Source organism: Onthophagus taurus, chromosome 10 (genome assembly GCF_036711975.1).
Source record: "Onthophagus taurus isolate NC chromosome 10, IU_Otau_3.0, whole genome shotgun sequence".
Classification (NCBI taxonomy): Eukaryota; Metazoa; Arthropoda; class Insecta; order Coleoptera; family Scarabaeidae; genus Onthophagus; species Onthophagus taurus.
Genome location: NC_091975.1, coordinates 14,770,617 through 14,796,026, shown reverse-complemented (window position 1 = coordinate 14,796,026; position 25,410 = coordinate 14,770,617). Strand labels below are relative to the sequence as shown.

General features: G+C 34.6%; 1 protein-coding gene across 1 annotated transcript in view; it reads right to left on the bottom strand.

Moving 5' to 3' along the window:
* Window positions 1–1,618: 1,618 nt before the first annotated feature.
* Window positions 1,619–25,410, bottom strand: part of LOC111419445 (APOBEC1 complementation factor-like) — a 28,233-nt gene continuing 4,441 nt past the window's right edge. Inside the window, exons 2-6 of the mRNA XM_071199446.1 lie at window positions 17,463–17,757; window positions 17,174–17,354; window positions 17,023–17,086; window positions 16,881–16,962; window positions 1,619–1,780 (exon numbers count right to left, since the gene is read on the bottom strand). Of these exons, the coding sequence (XP_071055547.1) occupies window positions 1,709–1,780; window positions 16,881–16,962; window positions 17,023–17,086; window positions 17,174–17,354; window positions 17,463–17,757 (694 nt within the window). The 3' untranslated portion in view covers window positions 1,619–1,708. The remainder of the gene's footprint in view (window positions 1,781–16,880; window positions 16,963–17,022; window positions 17,087–17,173; window positions 17,355–17,462; window positions 17,758–25,410) is intronic.

Here is a 25,410-nt window from a genome sequence, read left to right as displayed (position 1 = left end):
GATATATTGAACCTTTCTGAGTTACTTAGGTGGGTTTCTGTTATGCAAGCTATATCGATATATCGCTGTCTGGCTAAGAAGGCAATTAGAACCGCACGCTGCTTGTTGTCACCATTGGCATTCCAGTTTAGGAGTGTTAGGTTGGATATTGTTTGATTGCTAGGTATTGAAAAATCTTGGGATTAGATGGGTTGTGAAGAATTGTTTGATTTGATCAAGATAAGGAGATAATAGGTTTAGAATTGATTTAAGTATGATGCTTACGATTGATTGAGAATTGTTTTCACTTATAGGGGTGTTAGGATTTGCTGCTTGCGAGTAGGTATAAGAAGGATGATTGTAAGTAGAGGTTGGGGAGGAAGTTCTGATAGGGTTTGTGTTTTCTGAATTGAAGGAACGTATAGGTTTAGGTTTGTTTTTAGTGTCTAAATTTTTGTAGTATGTACAACCTTTATAATTGGCTCGATGTTGTTCCTGGCAGTTGACACATTGCGGAGGTGCCTTTTTGGATTTGGTGCAATCTTTCGTCAAATGATTTTGATTGCATTTTACGCATCTAGGAGTTAATGTACAATAATTTTGTGTGTGTCCGTATCTTTGACATCTGTGGCACTGCGGTAAGCCTGATTGCTTTTTTCTGTTTTCTATGATTACTATTGCATGTTGTATTTCCTTGATATTAAAAATTTGGCGGCCATTGTCATTTGCAGCAAGATCAACTGCACAGATGGGTATGGGTTGTTTGTTTTTATTTTGCAATCTTATGACTTTTTTAAAAGGTAGTTTTAGTCGATTTAATTCGTCTTCGACTTCCTCAGTAGTGATAGATACCGGTAAATTTTTAATAACTACAGAAATTATTTTTTCATTGGGATCTTTGTATGTGTAGTATTCTACTTCATTTTCATTATAGAATTTAGTTAGTTTTCTATAGTCATCAATACTCGTTAGATTGATTTTTAGTGAGTTGTAGGTTGTATTTGTATAAAACTTCTCAATATTCAAACTTTTTAGGTCTTGTACTATTTCGCTATAATATTTTGTGCCTGGGAGATGTATTAGTGAAATTTTTGTTGTTGATTCTTTTGGTGTAGCTTGCGATGACGTTTCTTCAGAATTATCTTCGAGATCCTGGAGTGAGAGATATCTATTGGAAGTAGATGGTTGCTTTGGGTTCCAGTTATATTTCTTTTGGGACCCTTCTACCGGGGGAGATAATACATCTGATTTTCTTTTAGGAGCTGGTGTCATTATATTTAGTTTAATTTTAATCGTCTCCCTTTCGGGAGACTAAATTTGTAATTGGGTTTTTCTTTTGATGAATATTTTTGTTATCGTTCAAGTAAAAATGTTTTTAAAGATACACGTGGTTTAGGAACGAAAAAAAAGTGGGCGCGTTGGCTACAGTTGCTCGATAAACACGTCCGCACTCACTCACGTCTTAGCCCGAACTACATGAAAATCCCTAAAACTTCCTAGACTTTTGACCGCCATATTGGCATTTCAGCTAATCACAGAGCGCAAAATATGGGATAATCCTGCTCCAGAACTCTCCTTCTTATACTACATTTTAATTACAAACAATTAATTTGAACAGCTCTTGTCTAGTATTTATTATAACTAAGTAATACAAAACAAGTGTCAGATAATGAATCAGCAATATTTGTATATAAATGAAGTGATTTGTATATCTTCATCGATGATTATATTACTTCGGTTTGTTTGTTTTACGAAGGTGATGGCCCATATACGATGATAATTTGAGAAGAGTACTATTACACTAAAAAAGAAACAGCGATTAAAAATACTTTCAACACAAGACATGTTAATGACGCTGTATAAGTAATAAAAGTGATAATAAATGCATACCTACTGTTATAGAATGTATGCATTTTGAATTACTTTCATGATATCGAGGTTGGCAACAGCAAAATGAAGGCCAGACAAAAAAGGCGGTTAAGAAAAGCATCTTGTACGTTGTTGATGTAAAGTTATATTGCAACAGTAAAATAGAAATAAAGGATTCTTTTATTTAACCCTAGGATACTTAACCAATAAAATATCGTCATTTACATAATCCGGGCTTCTGAGACCCATTATATAAAATCACGTGTAGTCAGAACAAAAACAAAGTTATTGAAGTAAAACTTTATTTATTTATACATATGTACGTTACAAACGTGAGGTTAAATATGAAAGTGAACATTATCGCTAAAAACACATTATTGTTTATAGTTTTTCGGAATTAGAGAAGCATTTAGTGCACATTTTAATACTATGCTCATTACAGATATTATTTTTACAAGTAATACATATCATTGTGCTTTTACGATCAATACTTGCGGGACATACTGAGCATCTTTTTTTCTTAATTGTTGCACTTGTGTGAGCGGCTGGGGGACCACATATATCAATAAATCTGCTCATACACTCCCGGACAGTACGCCGTAGGTTAGGGTTAGTAGATCTTCTCAGCATATGTGGTATCACTAGTTCCTTCGTTAACTCTTTTAAAAAGATTCTGCGTTTGTGAGTCACTGCTAAGTTGTAGTTTGGATGATCCTTCGTAAAGACTATGTATGCATTGAGTGCTGCAACACCAATGATGTTGAAGAAAAATGTCATGGGTCATCGTTTACTTTGTCACTTGCACGTGTATGTCGACACCATTTGATCCATGATGTCAACGCCGCCCTTTGTTTTATTATAATGAGAGATGATTTCAGGCTTCCTCTTAGCGTCGTCATTGATAGATGCGTCGTGGTGCATGGTGCTTACTAAAATTAAGCATTTGTTATTTTTACGTGCGTAACTTACCATGGATACGTTATTTTGAAAGCAAAACAATGAAGAGTAGACTACACGATGTTTTGAGGCTTTCATTTCTTTCGGAATGTCACGCTTATTCTGACGTAGTGTACCCACAAGAGTTTCTACTACTTCAAGCCCTATGTTTTTATGTGGAGGTTCTCCGGGCTGGCGACCAACATAAACTAAACCATCCAAACCATAACCAGACGTAGATTCACACATCCAAAATATTTTAAGTCCATATTTTGCCGGTTTACTTGGCATATATTGAACGAATGTTCAGCTACCGCTAAACCCAACGAGTTGTTCATTAATAGTTACATTAGTATCAGGTATGATGCAGGTTTTGGATTGCTGAATGAATAAATCCCAAATGTAGGACACCATTGCTAACTTATCGGTTTCCAAACGCGCATTCCGGGTTCTCTTGTCGTCAAATCTGACGAATCTTCGTATTTCTTCAAAGCGAAATATGGACATTGTGGCTCGGTATACAGGATTGGCAAATTCATCACAAAATAATTCTCTCTCAGGAACATCCCAGCTTCTGTCAACTCCCGCATGAATAAGTAAATCACAGATGCAAGAAATTCATCAACAGTTACATCTTTCCACAGTTTTCCTTTTGCTCCATAAACACGTTTGCCCTCTAAATTAGTACAGTTCACAATTTCTTCTACAATAACTGGAGTTACAAATAACTGAAACGCTTCTTTTGGTGTTGCAGCCATATGTTTCCTTGCTAGTCCGAGCGCACGCCGAATAATGTTGTGTGGTTGAATTTTATTTTTTGCTGGAGGTTCCAAACTCCATACCAGACCACTTGAAGCAATGTAACCGCTCGTTGAAGGCTTACCAATATCATCAACGATGCAGAAAAGAAGTATCTACGACCGATATAAGTGAGCAACAAGTAAATGCGACTATTCGGGGTGTACGGTCCAGGTTTTAATTAAAGAAACAACTTTTTAAAAAGCTAATATTTCGGTTATTTATTGTAACCTTCCTCAGAGCATTTTTTATTGCTACAAGAGATTAACAAAGTTAGAGTTATAAATTGTAAATTTGATAAACACTTACTTGTTTTTTGAAACTAACAATTGTAGAACAACCGAAAAACATCATCACAATTAACGGATCATAAAGGATCAAGCGAACTATTAACACAACTGGATGAATCAACGTGCGTACAAGATGTCTGACAGGTAAAACCTCTTTTATATAAAAATAACAAGTGCGTTCTAAATTTGAAGAAAAAACTCTTGTAAGCATTGATACCAACCAAAATTATTTGGCGATCAGGAAGGTAATGCGCAAGCGTCAAAACTTTTGCGGTGAAGCCGCCTAAATTCAAAATTGAGAATATAACATTATCAAAAAATTATAAAATTGAATCAATCTAAAAAATTTAAAAAATTTAAGACAAAGACAGACTGACAAACAGTTTAAAATCCTAAATCAGTGGTTAAAACATAAGTGGTCGGGTGACAATAGGATTACATTTAATTTATTATCTCTATTTTTTACGAACCTTGTCGTTAGCGAACAATAGAGCGTATATATTACTGAGGTTCTGAGTATCAGTTTTAAAGTTAATAGAATCCTCCGTGTAATTAATATGTACCATTTCCAAAAAGAGTCTATTGAAATAGTTAGGTTCAGTATCAAGTATTTTAACATTATCAAAATCAAACCGGTGACCCGTGTCTGTAGCATGTTGGGATAAAGCACAAGTAGACTTTCTAAGATTGCAATCACTTTTATGTTTGGAGACCCTACGTTTCAGCCACTGATCCGTTTGACCAACATATTTGCCATTACATGCACTACAAGGAATGCAGTAAATAACACCAGATTTTAATTGGTGTTCTGTCTTGTCCTTAACATTAGTGAAAAACCTTTGTAACTTGTTATCATAACAGTCAACAATCTGCATATCATCCAGTTTAGTACCCGTTTAATTTTTTCACTTAAATTAGTGATAAAATGAACTTTTTTATATTTGACTATGGTGTTTTGTTCATTCATCCTGCTGTTGTTAAGTTGATTATGTATATTAGATGAAAACAGAAGTTTGTTAAGCAGATTGGACGGATAACCATTGTTAATAAAAGTGTCTCTCAAAGAAGTTAGATTATCTTTAAGGAATATAGGATCACTTGATGTCGTGAGCCTTTTTACGGTTATTCCGTTGGATTTGGTCAATAAGATTGTCGTGGATAAATGGGAGTTGATTGCGCAACATTGCAGTTGGAATGAGAACACTTTTTTATCGGGTTTGAAGTTGATTTTTGATACCTCCACTTTCACTTATAATAACGTAGTATACCACCAGGTTGAAGGTACCCCGATGGGCTCAAAAATTTCTCCGGTCTTAGCCTTACTTGTTATGGATTTTGTAATTAATGAAGTTTTAAAATTAAACAATACAAACTTTAGAATTGATTTCATTAAGAAATACGTTGACGACTTAATTTTGGGTGTACACAGGGATGATATTGACATAGTTTTATAATCATTTAACAACTTCCATCCGAGCATTCAATTTACCATAGAGGTTGAGAAAGATAATAGTATTCCTTTTCTTGATACGAGATTAATACGTAATGAAGATAATGTTATTCTTTTTAATTGGTATGTCAAACCAACTTATTCGGGGAGGTATTTGCATTTTCAGTCAGATCATAATTTTGGACATAAAGTATCAACTGTTTTAGCGATGAAGCACAGAGTGACACAGATTTGTGATCCTATATTGCTTAAAGATAATCTAACTTTTTTGAGAGACACTTTTATTAACAATGGTTATCCGTCCAATCTGCTTAACAAACTTCTGTTTTCATCTGATATACATAATCAACTTAACACCAGCAGGATGAATGAACAAAACACCATAGTCAAATATAAAAAAGTTCCTTTTATCACTAATTTAAGTGAAAAAATAAAACGGGTACTAAATTCCCTGGATGATATGCAGATTGTTGACTGTTATGATAACAAGTTACAAAGGTTTTTCACTAATGTTAAGGACAAGACAGAACACCAATTAAAATCTGGTGTTATTTACTGCATTCCTTGTGGTGCATGTAATGGCAAATATGTTGGTCAAACGGATCAGTGGCTGAAACGTAGGGTCTCCAAACATAAAAGTGATTGCAATCTTAGAAAGTCTACTTGTGCTTTATCCCAACATGCTACAGACACGGGTCACCGGTTTGATTTTGATAATGTTAAAATACTTGATACTGAACCTAACTATTTCAATAGACTCTTTTTGGAAATGGTACATATTAATTACACGGAGGATTCTATTAACTTTAAAACTGATACTCAGAACCTCAGTAATATATACGCTCTATTGTTCGCTAACGACAAGGTTCGTAAAAAATAGAGATAATAAATTAAATGTAATCCTATTGTCACCCGACCACTTATGTTTTAACCACTGATTTAGGATTTTAAACTGTTTGTCAGTCTGTCTTTGTCTTAAATTTTTTAAATTTTTTAGATTGATTTAATTTTATAATTTTTTGATAATGTTATATTCTCAATTTTGAATTTAGGCGGCTTCACCGCAAAAGTTTTGACGCTTGCGCATTACCTTCCTGATCGCCAAATAATTTTGGTTGGTATCAATGCTTACAAGAGTTTTTTCTTCAAATTTAGAACGCACTTGTTATTTTTATATAAAAGAGGTTTTACCTGTCAGACATCTTGTACGCACGTTGATTCATCCAGTTGTGTTAATAGTTCGCTTGATCCTTTATGATCCGTTAATTGTGATGATGTTTTTCGGTTGTTCTACAATTGTTAGTTTCAAAAAACAAGTAAGTGTTTATCAAATTTACAATTTATAACTCTAACTTTGTTAATCTCTTGTAGCAATAAAAAATGCTCTGAGGAAGGTTACAGTAAATAACCGAAATATTAGCTTTTTAAAAAATTGTTTCTTTAATTAAAACCTGGACCGTACACCCCGAATAGTCGCATTTACTTGTTGCTCACTTGTATCGGTCGTAGATACTTCTTTCCTGCATCGTTATAGATATGGGGTTTTTTGATGAAATCACAAGAGAATTTGGGATAGAAACCACTAGGAATCTCAAATAAATATCAAGACTTAACATCAAACTAGCAAAAATGAACAACCGGTTGACTTTTCTAATTGGTAGTAGAAGACTAGGAGTCGTTCCTACACATATCAGGGACTGCTCAAAAAATTGGACGGGATTATTAGAGACCAGAAATTATGAACTATTAAGAAATATTAAGAGGACTGGAGAAAGGTGGGCGGCAAGTATTTTAAATTTAGAGATAAAAATTACATTAGATGTTATAAAGAAAAGTAATAGTTCCATTAATGAATTATCTGAACGAGTGGGACTAATTTTACTGGAGAATGTATTTCTTAGATTTATTGATTCATTAAAATTTAAATATAACAAAGTATTCAAAGTAACTAAAAACATTAATCGCAAAAAACTTGACCTCTTGTTGGCTAAATCTAGGGAAGAGAATAGGCTTTGTATTAATAATGGGAAATGGTTAGTTAATTTAACTAATATTAGTGTTCCTGCGGATGTGTCGACCTTACTGTCTTTAGGTCCTAAATTTCATCTACCAACAAATAGTTTTAACTTTAACTTAAAACGTTTACTAATGTTCTTGGAAAATATCATTTATAATGTAAATCCGTCACAGCGGAATATAGTGAGGGCTAAATTGACGAATATTATCACTAATTATCAATGTTCCCGCGAAGCATGTGATGGGTTGCACGGTAGACTAAATGAAATGTTAATTAACACAAAAAAATTTATTAAAGAAAACCCTTCAGTTATTATAACAAAGGCTGATAAGGGGGCTACTACAGTTCTTATGGATAGGGATTCTTATCTAAGGGGTGCCACAGAAATGTTGGGTGACACAAAAGTTTATAAGGTCCTCAACAAAAACCCTCTTAACAACATACAAAACAAGATTAATAATTTTATTAAACATCTGTATGAACAGAAATTCATCAATGATGGTGAACTTAAGAGGTTAACTAAACATAACTCTATTCTGGCTAAGGCTTACTTCTTACCTAAGATCCATAAGGACGGAATACCATTAAGACCTATCATTTCGTCTATCGGCACGGCGTCGTGTGGTTTGTCGGGATACATGGCGGATTTGCTAAGCTCAGCCATCAGCAAGAGGACTAACTACAATATTAGTAATACTTTCGATTTTGTTAATGACTTTAAAGGTTACAAGCTTCCGCAGGATCACATTCTGATTTCACTTGATGTCGTGAGCCTTTTTACGGTTATTCCGTTGGATTTGGTCAATAAGATTGTCGTGGATAAATGGGAGTTGATTGCGCAACATTGCAGTTGGAATGAGAACACTTTTTTGTCGGGTTTGAAGTTGATTTTTGATACCTCCATTTTCACTTATAATAACGTAGTATACCACCAGGTTGAAGGTACCCCAATGGGCTCAAAAATTTCTCCGGTCTTAGCCTTACTTGTTATGGATTTTGTAATTGATGAAGTTTTAAAATTATACAATACAAACTTTAGAATTGATTTCATTAAGAAATACGTTGACGACTTAATTTTGGGTGTACACAGGGATGATATTGACATAGTTTTAGAATCATTTAACAACTTCCATCCGAGCATTCAATTTACCATAGAGGTTGAGAAAGATAATAGTATTCCTTTTCTTGATACGAGATTAATACGTAATGAAGATAATGTTATTCTTTTTAATTGGTATGTCAAACCAACTTATTCGGGGAGGTATTTGCATTTTCAGTCAGATCATAATTTTGGACATAAAGTATCAACTGTTTTAGCGATGAAGCACAGAGTGACACAGATTTGTGATCCTATATTCCTTAAAGATAATCTAACTTTTTTGAGAGACACTTTTATTAACAATGGTTATCCGTCCAATCTGCTTAACAAACTTTTGTTTTCATCTAATATACATAATCAACTTAACAACAGCAGGATGAATGAACAAAACACCATAGTCAAATATAAAAAAGTTCCTTTTATCACTAATTTAAGTGAAAAAATAAAACGGGTACTAAATTCCCTGGATGATATGCAGATTGTTGACTGTTATGATAACAAGTTACAAAGGTTTTTCACTCAATAACACCAATTAAAATCTGGTGTTATTTACTGCATTCCTTGTGGTGCATGTAATGGCAAATATGTTGATCAAACGGATCAGTGGCTGAAACGTAGGGTCTCCAAACATAAAAGTGATTCCAATCTTAGAAAGTCTACTTGTGCTTTATCCCAACATGCTACAGACACGGGTCACCGGTTTGATTTTGATAATGTTAAAATACTTGATACTGAACCTAACTATTTCAATAGACTCTTTTTGGAAATGGTACATATTAATTACACGGAGGATTCTATTAACTTTAAAACTGATACTCAGAACCTCAGTAATATATACGCTCTATTGTTCGCTAACGACAAGGTTCGTAAAAAATAGAGATAATAAATTAAATGTAATCCTATTGTCACCCGACCACTTATGTTTTAACCACTGATTTAAGATTTTAAACTGTTTGTCAGTCTGTCTTTGTCTTAAATTTTTTAAATTTTTTAGATTGATTCAATTTTATAATTTTTTGATAATGTTATATTCTCAATTTTGAATTTAGGCGGCTTCACCGCAAAAGTTTTGACGCTTGCGCATTACCTTCCTGATCGCCAAATAATTTTGGTTGGTATCAATGCTTACAAGAGTTTTTTCTTCAAATTTAGAACGCACTTGTTATTTTTATATAAAAGAGGTTTTACCTGTCAGACATCTTGTACGCACGTTGATTCATCCAGTTGTGTTAATAGTTCGCTTGACCCTTTATGATCCGTTAATTATGATGATGTTTTTCGGTTGTTCTACAATTGTTAGTTTCAAAAAACAAATAAGTGTTTATCAAATTTACAATTTATAACTCTAACTTTGTTAATCTCTTGTAGCAATAAAAAATGCTCTGAGGAAGGTTACAATAAATAACCGAAATATTAGCTTTTTAAAAAGTTGTTTCTTTAATTAAAACCTGGACCGTACACCCCGAATAGTCGCATTTACTTGAATATCATCAACTTCATACTCTAAATTATCAATTCTACCTTCTGTGTCATCATTTTCTGCTTATGACACATCACTTTCTTCAGAAGGCATCATCACATTCAGCTGCCCACTGCACCAATATTTCTTCATAACCGGGGTCACCAAATCTCATGCTTTTCACATTCCTTTTTGACGCCATTATCATATGTATCTCACAAGTTCACTCAATCCAACTTCTATTCCAACTGAATGAAAAACAACTGCACCTACTTTTATACATCCAACAGTAATGCACGTTTTAACTTGCACAGACACGCACAATTCCGAGCAGCAGTGTTTGATAAATTATAATAACCCTCAACCTGTAATGAACAAGTTGGAACTTGTTCTATAGTAACTGGTAGTACACGGACTTCGGAGGTTTATGCATCCTAGGGTTAAAAAAAATTTTCTATTAACGTGTTTTATGATACATTAACATGGTGTCAGGTGTGAAACAATAATTTCGTAGTTACGGTGACAGTTCATCGTGATATTGAACACGTGCTGGACATAACCAAAAAAAAGGCAACGAACTAGAACTTAAAAGACTTCTACAGTCTGCGAATAAGTGTTTACTTTAGATTTTCTATTTCGGGTAGCAAGCATGGATGATAAAATGCTAGAACAGAAATGCTGCGCTTAATGGCAGATAAAATCGGTCAGGCAAACGTTACAGGTTCATCGAGAGTACCTTTACCATCAGCATTAAATATAGAAACCGAGATATAAGAAAGAAATTAATGTTAAAAAGTGATTTAACTCTTGCACAGGCTGGGATCGATATATGAAAAGTTGATGAAATTACGTTTCTAACACTCAAGAACTTAGAGCATAGAAGAAAAGAAAATTGAATCAATCGTAAAATTTCCCATTCCTAGTAATAAGAAGGATCTTTATCGTTTTTTGGGAATGATTACCTATTTAAGTTGTTATATTAATAATTTGAGTAGTGATACACATACCTTAAGAAAATTATTAAAAGATAAAGTGGAATGGACTTGGAATGAACCGGAAATACAGGAATTTGAAATTATAAAGAACATGATTGCTAAAACAAGTTCTTTGAATTACTTTGACAAAAGTAAAGTTGTAATTATTGAGTGCGATTCTTCAAATTATGAACTCGGAGCTGCAGTGTACCAGGAACATTGTATCATTGGTTTTGCATCCAGAACTATAACCAAGACGGAACAAAACTACGCTCAGATTGAGAAGTTTTAATCAATTGATACTAGGCAAATCAACTACGACTATTAAAACCGATCATCGACCTTTAATCACGATTTTTGAAAAACCTCTATTAAGTATACCCAAAAGACTTCAGAAAATGATGATGATGCTACAACGATATAACATAAAATTAAAATTTGTATCTGGTAAGGAGAATGTAATTGCTGATACTTTATCGAGAGCTCCCATAAACTCTAAATTGGAATCAAATAATATAAATTTATCTACGGTATATCAGATTTCTGGAAAGAAAATTTACAAATATTTGGAACAAGTAAACCTTTCAAATCAAGTGATTTTCGGTGTCTTTCGGATGAAAGAATGGAAGAAATAAAGAAGGAAACAGGATATTTACATAGATATATAGATATTGTATATACTAAACAGGATTATTGTTTACAAGCAATAAAAAATTATATAATGTCTGGATGGCCAAACACAATTCATCAACTATCAGATGAAGTAAAACGTTACAATCCCTGCAAATATGAGTTAACTTACCAAAATGGAATAATTTATAGAAACGATCGAATAGTGATACCATTTGCTTTACGAAAGAAAATTTTAGATAAGCTTCATATGAGTCACAACGAATTGGAAGCGACTATAAACTTAGCTAAGCGCAACATCTTTTGGCCAGGGAAAAAAAATAATAAAAATAGAAAATAATAATAAAAAATAAAATTAAAGAATGCGAAACATGTATTAAATTCTCGACAACCCAATGTAAGTTATCGATGCAAACTCATGTTATCCCCGAGTTTCCATTTCAGTATGTTTCAATGGACATTCTAACAACAGAATACAAGGAAAAGAAAAATATTTCCTCGTGACAGTCGACCACTATTGTGACTACTTTGAAGTTGACATTTTAAAGGATTTATCATCTAAGAAGTTAATTGAAATCTGCAAACGAAACTTCAGTAGACATGGAATACCGCTAAGAATCTATACGGATAATGGGACGAATTTTGCTAGTGCAGAATTTCAAAAATTTGTCAACGGTTGGGACAGATGTCATATAACTTCGTCACCACACTCTCCTCCGACAAACGGCAAAGCGGAATCGACTGTGAAAATTGCAAAGAAATTAATAAAAAAGATCGAAAACAATAAAGAAGATTTATAGCTTGGTTTATTACATCTAAGGAACATACCAAACCACATTGGAAGTAGCCCTGTTCAGAGATTGTTCTCTAGAACCACACGAATGTTAATACCTTCAGCAAAAATTAAACACCTGAAATAGTAAAAAATTTAAAGGAAAGCATAGAAAAAAATAGGCAAAAAACCAAACAGTATTATGATAAAAATAGTAAACACTTGCCGCAACTGGAGATAGGTCAGCCAGTGGCCACTCAACTACAAGCAGAAAAATCTAAACTATGGACATCGGGGAAGATAGAAGAAAAGCTTAGTGGCAGATCATATATAGTTGACGCAGATGGTAGCAAATACCGCAGTAGTTTAATTCATATTAAACCAATACCTAAAGAAGTTACTTCAGAGAAGACAATTCCGAAAAGCTCTGTCACAGATACTCAAGATAGAAGACAAGAAGAACTAGATGTTGAAGAACACACGAAAGAAAACTGACGAATGGAAACACAGGAAGAACGAAAGCAAGATGGATTTGTTGATGTGAATAAAGAAGCAGAAGATTTGACGATTTCCAAATCGGAGAAGACAAAGGAACTAAGAAAGAAGACTAGTAAAAAGGAGTCAGTTACCAGCCCATTGCCACGTCCGAAGAGAGTTATTAAAGTACCAACTAAGTTTAAAGATGACGTAAAATAAATAACTAAATTATATTTAAAGAAAGCATGTTATAGAATGTATCCATTTTTAGTAACTTTCATGATATCGAGGTTGGCAACGGCAAAAGTAAGGCCAGACAAAAAAGGTGATTAAGAAAAGCATCTTGTACGTTGTTGTAAAAGTTATATTGTAACATTAAAATAGAAATAAATGATTCTTTTATTTAAAAAACAATTTCTATTAACTTGTTTTGTGATACGTTAACACCTACTACAAAAAAAAATGTAGTATAAAAATTGCAGACCGAAATTCTAAATTTCTTGTAGCGTGCTATGGCACGCCAACTAGTTATGAAGGGTGTCCCTCAGAAGTGGCTTATCGCCATATTTTTTTAGTATTAGTGATGTAAGACAACCATTTGGATTGCATAATTAGGCCGTTAAAACGGATTATTACGACATGAAATCATTCTCTTTGTGCTTCCGGTTATACCGAATGTGAATACTAATCTCGCTATTTTTCAAATTTCACATTTTATTTTCTTCAGTTGGGTAGACAGCATAATTTCACATAACTTTTACCTGAAAAAATTTTCACGATCGCTTATAATTTTTGAAAAAGAAATTGTATTTGTTATTTTTTAACGTACTTTTGACGGATAGTAGTTAGTTTAATAGTGTAAGCTATTTCTCGAGCAGTGATCCCTGCTATGCTTTAGTCAGTGGTTCTTCTTTAATAATGGTGTAACTTAACAGTTGTATTAAATTAGTTTTAAAAGAAAAACGCGAACAAACAATTAAGTTTAATTCAATTATTTTTGATCTTTTATTTTTTGTTCTTTTACACTAAATGTTCTGTAGCTAATAGTAACTTACAATGTACAATGTCCATTGAACATTATGATTTAGAGTATTTACTTTATTTTGCGTAAAACCTTCCAGGTCACCTGACCTCACACCTTTAGATTATTTTTTATGGGGCATAATCAATAATGAGGTATACAGCGTGTGTCAAATGTGTAGAATATAGCCAATAACTTCGCCATTTGTGGTTTTAAAGAGAAATGTTTCAAACAAATAATAAATAGAAATAAAAAATTCTTTATTAATTGTGGCGCATTTTTTGACGATAATTGCTTGTTTATATTGTTCTTTGTTTCGTTGCTATGGCAACCACCATTGTTATTTTAAACGGGATGCATATATTTTTTTTTGCATACTGTTGTAGAGAATAAGTCCCTCTATGCGATGAACATATCAAATCATATGGTTGTATAGGAAAGAAAATCGAGAAAAGTTGCGTTTTTTGAGAGTCTTAAATCAGCTAATTAAAATCAAAGTAGACGCCGAAATAACGCCGTTTACAGCTTTAAATGTCAAAAAAATTACAGTTTCAATAATTAGCTGATTTAAGACTTTCAAAAAACATATGCAGGCTGTTTCATGAAGTTCTCCCGGCACTAATGGAGCATGTTGTTTAGGTGATTTGTAATAAAAAGTTCATATGAACATATTGATTCACCTTTCGACACCGATTCACCTCACTTATTGAGTTATATGAATTTGAAAATAATATTTAAAAATTATGGTGTTACGGCCCAGCGCGGGACTCAAAGGGTAAGTATGATGCTATGACTGCATTAGTAAAATTAAGTACTTATTTAGCTTACCGTCATGTTTGACCAAAAAAAAAAGCATTGAGTAAGACAATTCACTTTATTTATTGAGCTACACTTATGCATTTAAAAATAAAGTAATTGCGATAATGTTACTTTTTATTATAATTTGAAAGAATAATTTATTAATTTTAAACATTTTCGAAAATTCCACCTCCTACTTCAATACACTTATCTGCACGCCTGTGAACGACTCGCGTTGCATTTTTTATCTTTGCACGGTGCTCCTTTATTTGCGTTGCAGCGTCAAAAATTCTTTGGATTAAAGCCTCACGTGTGTCTACTTTTTCTTGATATACTAAATCTTTCATCCCACCCCACATGTTAAAATCCAGAGGATTGAGATCTGGAGATATGGCTGGCCAAACGTGCAGTTCACCTCGACCGATCCAGCGGTTAGGATAACGTTCATTTAGATGATCGGTGACTCTACGGTAAAAATGAGAAGGAGCTCCGTCGTGTTGCAAATACATTCTTAATCGTCTTGCCAGAGGTAGGTACATCCCATAGTAAACGCGGAAGTTTTTCTTCCAAAAATTGCAAGTAGCTTTGTCCGGTAAGACGATTTTCAAAATAAACGGTCCTATACGTTGATAGTATAACATTCCGCACCACAGATTAATGCTAAATCTGATTTGAAAATTACTTTCTATGGTAGCATGAGAGTTAATGTCCGACCATTTATGCAAATTATGGATGTTATTTATGCCATCTCGAGTAAATTGTGACTCATCCGTAAATAAAATGTAGCGGTATAAGTTCCGATTATTATTTAACCACTGACAAAATGCCAAACGCCTAGGGAAGTCTTCTGGCTTCAGATGTTGAACACGCTGTAGATGATACGGATGCAGCGGATTTCTTTTTAATGTTCTCCATACCCTGGTATTGGGAATCCCTAAACGTATGGATATACGTCGCGTACTAATGCAGGCATTGCGCTCGACAATGTCAAGGATGTTCTCTTCCTCTGCAACATTCTGTTGTGTTGCTCGTTCATACTGCATATGAACGCTCGGAAGTAAACCAGTTTCTCGGAGAGCTTGGAAGGTACTACTAAAAGTTTTCGGCGATGGAACACGCCGATTTGGAAAACGTCGTCGATATTCAATTGAAGCTGCAGTAGTGTTTCCATCACAATTTCCCAGTACAAAAACCATAACAGCATACTCAACAGTCGTAAACTTAAATGGCATTGTACGCAAATAAAACTCAAATAATTTTAGATTAAACGGCAAGCTTGTCAAATTTGACAGTAAGGTAAATAAGTACTTTATTTTACTAATGCAGTCATAGCACACTTACCCTTTGAGCCCCGCGCTGGGCCGTAACGCCATAATTTTTAATTATTATTTTCAAATTCATATCACTCAATAAGTGAAGTGAATCGGACATATATTCATATGAACTTTTTTATTACAAATCACCTAAACAACATGCTCCATTAGTGCCGAGAGAACTTCATGAAACATCCTGTATATGCATTCCATTTAAAATAACAATGTTAGTTGTCATAGCAACGAAACAAAAAACAATACAAACAAGCAAATATCACCAAAAAAAACGCCATGATTAATAAAGAAACTTGTATTTGAAACATTTTTCTTTAGAACCACAAATGACAAAGTTATTGGCTATATTCCAGACATTTCACACATCCTGTATACACTTGGAACGTCTCGTGAGGCATCAGAAAATCGAGTTAGAAATTGTATTACCCAAATATCTCCGCAGAAATTACGTCGAGTTGTTAGATCGACAATACGCAAGATATAATTATGTATATCCAAATCGAGGCCGGGGCATTTTGAAAATTTAGAAAATTCGTTTTTTGAACTTATAACTGAATTAAATTTAATTGTTTATTCGCGTTTTTCTTTTAAAACTAATTTAATACAACAGTTAAGTTACACCATTATTAAAAAACATTCACTGACTAAAGCAAAGCAGTGATCACTGCACGGGAAATAGCAAATCAAGAGGAACATAGCGTAGTTTATACTATTAACCTAGCTACTATGCGTCAAAAATTGCAGTATATTTTCCAAAGGTACTAAAACGTTAAAAAATAACAAAAATAATTTTTTTTTCAAAAATTATAAGCGATCAAAGTGCGAGCAAAAATTAATGGTGCACGTGACTGTTAAACTAATAAACTATAATTATGAGATTTAAAAACACCACTAATTGAAAATAGATAAATGATTTCATGGTGAACTTTGAAAATAAACGGTGTATGTAGTAGAAGGTTTTGCAAAATCTGGGATATACTTACAAAATCATCACGGCAGGAAATATCTAAAGTTTTTGGATCAAAAGCACCCCATTGTAGAAACAATATGATATTTGCAATAAATCTAAAATATTTAAGATACGAATAAAGTTTGAGAAGCATATTCGACGAATAAATTTCTTACCGTCCTTTATATTTGGTGTTATCAAGGAAAATTGGTTTGATTTCCACACCATCCAAAAGCTTACCTAGAACGGTTCGGACAAATATTACAACAGTAATATCAGTATAACCATCATCGTATACGAAAGTATACGACAAATAAAAAACATTACCATATAAACTTTTTTCACATTTTATAGCATCTATTTTTGACATGAATTGAATTGTCGCAAACGTTTCATGTTTTGTGATGTTACAAATGCATTTCTCTACTCCCAGTTCATTCGTTACAAATTTTATGAAATCATTATTCCCAATTTTATTTGTTAAATGCAGAACAAGAACCACAAAATCCTAAAAATATAATTATTGTTTATAACAAGAAGTTGTATGCTAATATTAGTAATTAAAATTATTTATATTAAAGGGGCACTATAGCAGCAATCTTTAAAAAAATTTTACCTGGTTGAAGTCGGGTAATGGGCACGCCCATTCAAAGAACAAATTAGATCCCATAATCGAAACCCTTGACGGCCAAAGTAATTTGCGAACATCCGCAGCCTTCCGATGGGTGGCAAATTTGACGAAGCCTACACCGAGATTTTTTTCGTCATCACATGGGTTTGGAAAGATTAGCACATCTGCATCACCATTAAAAAGTGTTGTTATTATCTCCTTAGCTTTTTTCGCAGGTAGTGTTGTCGGTAAACCTTCAAAATACAACCTTGAGTTGTCCAGCGACATATAGCAAGCCAACCTAATTCAAAAACACAGTAATCATGATTTATTTCATATTGATTACACTTAAATTATAAATTTCATACAAATCATTATCATATAAATTTAACGAAAACATTTTGAGTAATAATTTTGGTATTAGATTCAAACATCCAACGAGAATAGAATAAACGAATATATTCGCGAACATTAAAACCAATAAGTTAAATGGAGTTAGTACGAAAAGCAAAACAAAAATATAGTAGCTATTCACGATTGAGCATCACAAATGCAAAGTAAGCTTCTCTGCAGAAACACAAGCTTTTTAATTAGTTAAGATTAGTTGACATTATAAAGAATTGTCTTCACAATTTTAGTATTTTGTTCCAAGTTACAGATTAACGTAGAACTATCCATATTCCGTAGTATAACACTAAAAGCATGAAATATTCAATACAATTTTTTGAAATCTTTATTTATGTTTATAAAATGTCAGATTTGTGCTTGTTGAATTAACTGTATAAAAACAATATTTTTTAAAATTAAAATAAAATAGGTGTAAATGGTAATACATTGTTATTAACAAATTGTCTTTTAAAAAACACTTAAGACCTAGCTAAATTAATTTCCGACGCATCTGCACTTAGCTTTCAATTTCTTTTCAGTCTCCAATTAGATATTGCGTACATGCACAGTACTTCGAAAACTTCAGTCTAGATCAATTTAGATAAAAATAGTAACTATTTCAAAATCGTTATAAGTTAGGAAATATTCGATGTTAAAGAAACAATGTTTCTCCGTTTCAGCGAAACTGCGCGTTTTCAAGTTTTCTTTTCATTAAGACGTAATTAATTTGAAACATTTTGTTCATTCTTTACTCATAACAGTAATATAACAATGGACTTAACGGACTAATACGGGGGAGGGTGTGTCCGTTATACAGGGTGTATCTGAAACAATAAACTTGAAAACTGCAACAAACTTCAAGGGGTGATTCTTTAGTGAATTTTAAAGGTATGTACTTTGATATATGAACCATGGGCGACTTCGGGTCCCCTAAGGAGCTACACCCCTCTAAAAATGGCGGAAAATTTTGGTTTAATTTTTCTGTCTCAAGAACCATAAACGCTAGGAAAATGAAATTTGAGGAATATGTTTAAGTCATAATAGGGCACGTTTTGACCCTATTTGTACTTTCAACCTACCCTTCTAAACTACTAAACGTAACCACTCCCTTTACATTTTTGCTAAAATTTTTTTTATACAAATGATAAATACACTGTTGGACATAATTCACGAGCACACCTTATATTATCTGAACGCGTGAAGATAAATCCATGATATTTGCGGAGCACAAAGGTTTACTGTAGACGAGTTTATTCATCGAGATTCAAGTTGTTCCGTCGCGGCATTGTTGACTGAGCCGCTCTTCCAAGTGGAACATTCCGTCGCTATGGAGACCGAAGTGGATGGAAAATACCGGTCGTTTTTGGTGTGGTGTGAGGAACCACATTGTTATCGTACTCTGTGCGCAATGGATGGGCGATCGCGTTACTTAAACGATGTGTATCGTTCTGTGAAATTGCGCGTCGTCTCGAGCGGTCGTTATCGGCAGTGCAACGGGCATGGCGAGAATGGTCTGAGGTAGGACATAGGTACCTACAGCCGCTACCGGGACGGCCCTGCGCGACCCCAGCACACGAGGATCGCACTCTTGTGCTCAGCGCTTTAGCGTCGTGTGCGTCCTCCTCAAGGCAACTTGGAACTGTTTGGCCACCGGCAGGGGAAGGCGTACTCACTACGCGAACTGTATGGCGGTGTTTGGTAGATAGTGGACTGCGCGCGCGTCGTGCGATACAGCGGATTCCAGTAACACCCGAGCACCGCAGCATACGTCACGAATGGGTCGACGCTAGGCATTAGTAGGTTGCCGAGTAGAGGGACATTTTGTTTTCCGACGAATCAAGATTCGAATTGAGCACCGGTGATGCGCGAATTTTAGTTCGTCGGAGACGTGGTGATCGTCTATTCGAGCAGTGCGTGCAAGAATGCTCTATCCACCCCCCATGGCCCATGGTTGGCCATCCCTCTTGCTACAATACAGCGACTTATAAACTTCATGCCACGTCGTGTAGCGATGGTACGCGAAGCTCACGGGGATACTCTCGCTATTGATGTTTCTCCTCCCAGCAGAGTTGTGCCGCTCTCCTTGTGAGAGTAAGTTACACTACTTTAGTACTACTTCCATACCAAATTTTATTGCGTTAGACACACGCGTTCAGATTATACAGGGTGTGCTCGTGAATTATTTCCAACAGTGTACATTAGAAAAATGTTACATAGGTAGATGAAAGTATCCTAAAACATTTTTGTCTCTCTAAAATTTTTCCAAAAACGATTAATTTTTGAGAAATAAAAATAATAAAGCAAACACTGCCCGTTAAACAACGCAGTTGTCGATCAAAAGTCGGAATGAATTTTAATGAAAAAATCTTAGTAGGCTTTGCAATCTTTTTCAGAAATATTTTTGATGTTTAAATGTCAGTGTTTTTCTTACTATTATTATTGATTTTCAAATTAATTATTAAATAAAGTTCTATCGCATTTACGCTCTTTCACTCGACGTTTCAAAATTTTAAATAAAACAATAATAATAGCAAGAAAACCACTGACATTTCAACGTCAAAATATTAATGATAAAGATTGCAATGCCTACTAAGATTTTTTCATTAAAAATTCATTCCAACTTCCGATTAACAACCCTACAGCTTAACAGTTAGTGTTTGCTTAATTATTTTTTCTCTCAGAAATTATAAAGTTTTATTGTTAGAATAGTTTTATCTATCTAACTGATAATTTTCTAATGTATTTATCATCTTCATAAAAAAAAATCTAGGCACAAATTGAACGGGGGTGGTTACGTTTAGTAGTTAAGAAGGGTAGGTTGAAAGTACAAACAGGATCAATACGTGCCCTATTATGAGTTAAACATAATAGGGAACGACTAGTATCGACTTTACTTTTGCAATTTGATTCGGCCGTTCTGGAGTTATTCGAATTTTTCCAGAAAAATCTGCTCCAGCAGACATTTGTTCAAAAAATCAGACAACACTCGATTTTTGAGATATCAATTTAGGGTTCAGAACATGCTTAAGCAACATGATGGAGTATCTTTTGGTGCCGAGTATAGCTGTCTAGAACGTTTGTTCACTTTACTTTCGGGAAGATTTTCTCCGACATGTCAAATTGTGTCCAACATTGCGGAAGCTATCAAATCTCCTATTGTGGCTTCCGGTATAGATGCAGTTCATCGCCTGCCTGAAAGACCATCACCAGGAAAAGACAAGTCGCGCGCTAGAACCATTATAGTAAAGTTCATCTCCCGAATGATACGTGACCGTGTTTTTAGCGCGGTCAAATTATATCATCGCAGTGCCAATGGCCACCGCCTGTCGATTCCCGACGTTGCGGATAATCTTTACATCAATGAACATATTTCGGCTCGTAACATGGACCTCTTTAGTAAGGTACGAGAAATCGCGAGAAATAAAAACTACAAGTATATCTGGACCAAGAGCTGCGTGATCCATTTGCGGAAAGATGATAGAGCGCGAAAGATGGCCCTCGTCGTTTTTATTGTTGATCCTATCACTTTTTAAACGGTTTATGGGTATCAACTTCTATTATCAGAACGTCCATGGTCTACGTTCCAAGACAAGTACTTGTTCAAGTCACATGCCTTATCGACGGATTTTATCTGCCTTACTGAAACATTTCTTAATGATGGCATATCCGATAAGCTACTGCACTCAATCTCATAGCATATAACGTCGCAATAGAAATTCAACCAAGCGCGATGCTGACGGAATCCTGATAACTGCCAAGCATGGCTTTCATACCGTTCCCATGGCGAGTCTGCAAAGTTTTGCGGCGGGCTTGTGGTTGAAAGTTCAGTGCGGTCAACTAAACTTTCTCTTGTGCTGTGTTTATCCTCCTCCTTTTGCTGATGAAGCGCTGAATCTGATTTTGTCTAGTGTGTCTGTCGTGCGCGATGCCTACCCGGATGTTATGATTGTTATTATAGGTAAAAAATTGTTTTCGATTACTTTAACCACTCTATTGCTCACTCTCTCATTACTGAATATCATGGTTTCTTGCCTGGACGATCGGTTGAGCCTAACTTAGTGTCTTATGTTAACTTTATTCATTCTACCTTAAATAAGGACTCACAGGTTGACGCTATTTATACCGATTACTCGAAAGCTTCGACAAGATTGACCATTCTTATACAAAAGCTGTCGTCCTTTAACATTCCTGCCGGCATTGTACGCTGGATAATTTATCGGACAGAAGTCAGGCAGTTAAGATGGGTAGCTTTCTATCAGACTACAAACCCATCTCATCTGGTGTGCCTCAGGGGATTATTTCTAATTTACATAAACGACAATTCTTCTTGCTTTAAATTTTCCAAATTCCTGCTCTATGCGGATGATAATAAAATATTTACTAGAGTCAGCTCTAGTCATGACTGCCTAAGGCTACAGGAGGACCTTGATCGTCTGCATGATTACTGTCGCATTAACAAACTTTATTTGAACTATGACAAATACCAAAAAAATAACGCTCACATGGAAACGCTATCCTATTAATTTTAATTACAACTTTAATGGTAGACCTATTATCTCTACTGACAGAGTGAAGGATGGAAGCACCTTCACATCGAATTCACGTTGGCGAAAGCCCTGCGTAACCTAGGGTTTGTTATCAGTATAAGTAGAAACTTATATTTTACAAGCATTAAATCCCTTTTAACGCATTTGTTAATAGCGTTTAATAGCGCCTTTGGTTCCATAGTGTGGAATGCTATGTACGCAGTCTATCGTGATCGTATCGAAGCGGTTCAACGACGCTTTGTACTATTTGGCACATGAATTTCATCTACCTTACTGCGATTACGATAAGTATTGCGTAGTCCTCAACTTATTGTCACTACAGCAACGTCGAATTATTTCTGACTTCCTTTTCAAGCTTGTTAATGAAATGCTGGATACTCCCGATCTTCTGCCTGAACCACAACGTCTTACACGTTACAATGCGACATTTCGTCTTAACATAGCTAACACCAACCTTTATCAAAACTCGCCATTAGTTCGAATTCTTAATTCCCATAACCAGGGCTTAAACCATGTATCTCTCTTTGACGTTTCTTTACGCTCTTTTAGAGAATGTGTAGTAACTAACGTTTTCGTTAATGTTAAATTTAAGTTAGGTGAGAAAGAATTAAAGACGATACAACAGTTAAAGTGTATTTATGTATTAGCGTATCCAGATTCTAACCAGATTCGTCTAATACCCGAATCGCAGCAATTTTAAGACAAGACCATAATGAATATTTAGGACCTATTTCCTTTTCTCTAGAAACTTAATAAATGCCAACAAAATTACAGCACAACAGAAAAAGAACGCAGATAAACGCTTGCTGTCTTAGAAGATATAAAACATTTTAGATGTTATCTGGTACAAAAAAATTTACCATCTTTACAGGCCATCGTCCATTAAAACGGCTCCTGAATCTTAAAGACCGTTAATCACGTCTCGCAAGTTGGGCTCTCATGCTCCCTGAATACGATTTTGAAGTAATTCACAGAAGTGGAAAAATAATCAAAACGCTGATGCGTTAAGCCACATGTATAAGGACGAAAAGCCCACAATATCTCTGAATGACTTTTTCAAAAAGATCTAAAAGGGTAATATAAGTAACAATAAGGTATACTACAAAAAGGAGACATATTTACCTCACCAGGAAACTTCGCATCACGAAATCCAAGTATTTTCTTAAACCAACGTATGAAACGCTATGGACAACGTTACATGATCTAAGAGACCAACTGGCATACTTTAAGGATAAACAGTTAACTATTCCACGCCTTGGATGTGGCCTAGAGGAGCTCTGTGAACCTCTCCACAAGACAACATACTACCAGGTATTTTCGCTTTTCTTTTCACTTTTTGTCACATTCGTCATTATATCATCTTCGTCGATAATCTTCACTGTGAAACGTTATTAAGGTTAATTCTTAGATGTGCTATGATAGGTCATATTTTTAATACTCCTTTGCAAACAAGTCTGTTTATCTGGATATTATTCTTTTTTATTCTACTCTCGTCTTTTTTATTATACTGTTTGATTAAACGAAATGTGTTTGAAATGATTTTTAATTCGATAAAAGAGCTAATGTTTCTTGATGAGGCCGGAATATTAAAATCGTTAGCATATGTTTGGAATGAGGCAGTTACAAAAATGGATAATAAAATGTCAGCTAAACACATGTATTACTACTTACATCTCTCGAAATGACCACGAAATACAAGACATGCCACTAAAATTTCATAATATTAATCAAAAAGCCAATACATCAACTCCCGATATATCTAATTCCGAAATGAATAGTACCGGTGTTTCAAATTGGTCGATGAATATATCCCGAGATGCGATAGTGCCTGTTAGAGCGACAATTACTATTTCAGGCGACGATTGGAACAGTATTCGACCTGTTAGTAGCATTTATAAGGGTAGGGCGTATAATGTATTAAGACAAGGCTGGACCAATGTAATGCAGAAACAATTGTGGCAAGAACATCGGCTGCCATGTTGCTATGCTTTCAAAAATCCAAAAGTTAACTTAAATCCAGGAGAGATCATGGCTATGGATTAAAGGTTTTTGTATCGAATGTGGAGTAGGAATTAATTTGTACGCGCCAGACAAACCAACAGATGACCATATCACGATGCACATTTCAACAAGTGATACAAACAATATTGAACATAAAAAAAAGCGTCATTTACGAGGTGTATTCAGACAACGAGTAGCAAAAGAGGTTACTGCTCAGTTAACCTATGCTTGGCGTAGATAGAAGGCTAATGAACTTATGGATTTAGAAGATAAAGTTCCCGCGCATTTCCGCAACGAAAATGTTTTACGTAAGGCAAATCAAACAGAAACTGATTGGGAATTAGGACTTCGTAGAGGCATTGACCTTTTCCGACCAGTGCATGAATTGAAATATCGTCCTGAATTTACAGGTACTATTCGGGACATTGGCTACGATAAATTTTTTAAATAAATTCGAAAATTGTGTTACAACTGGTTTATTTTAAGTTTAAGTTCAACCTGACATATTTCGTTCTTTTAAATGACCATCATCGGAGGTATCGTAAAGAGGATATATGAGGAACAACATACAATAAAGTAGAATAACTGCTAGACACACACATCTGCTAGCAGTCATCTACTTTATTGTATGTTGTTCCTCATACATCCTTTTTACGATACCTCCGATGATGGTCATTTAAAAGACCGAAACATGTCAGGTTGAACTTAAACTTAAAATAAACCAGTTGTAACACAATTTTCGAATTTATTTAATTACCGCACTGGTTAAAGAAAGAATGGATCTACTTATTCAACGATAAATTTTTTGCAATGTATTGGACTCCAGACCAAACCTTCCTTTAAAAAAAGCACTGCAAAGACGCGAAAAAATGAATAGCCTAAGTATTGATGTAACAGGTTCGATTGTAAAAAAAATAACAAAACCGGTGGTCCAAATGGTTTCGGAGAAACACGATTCAACCTTGCTTACTTATTGGTTACGCGACTGGTTGCGCTCTGGTGTGCCGTGTCCAGCCGAA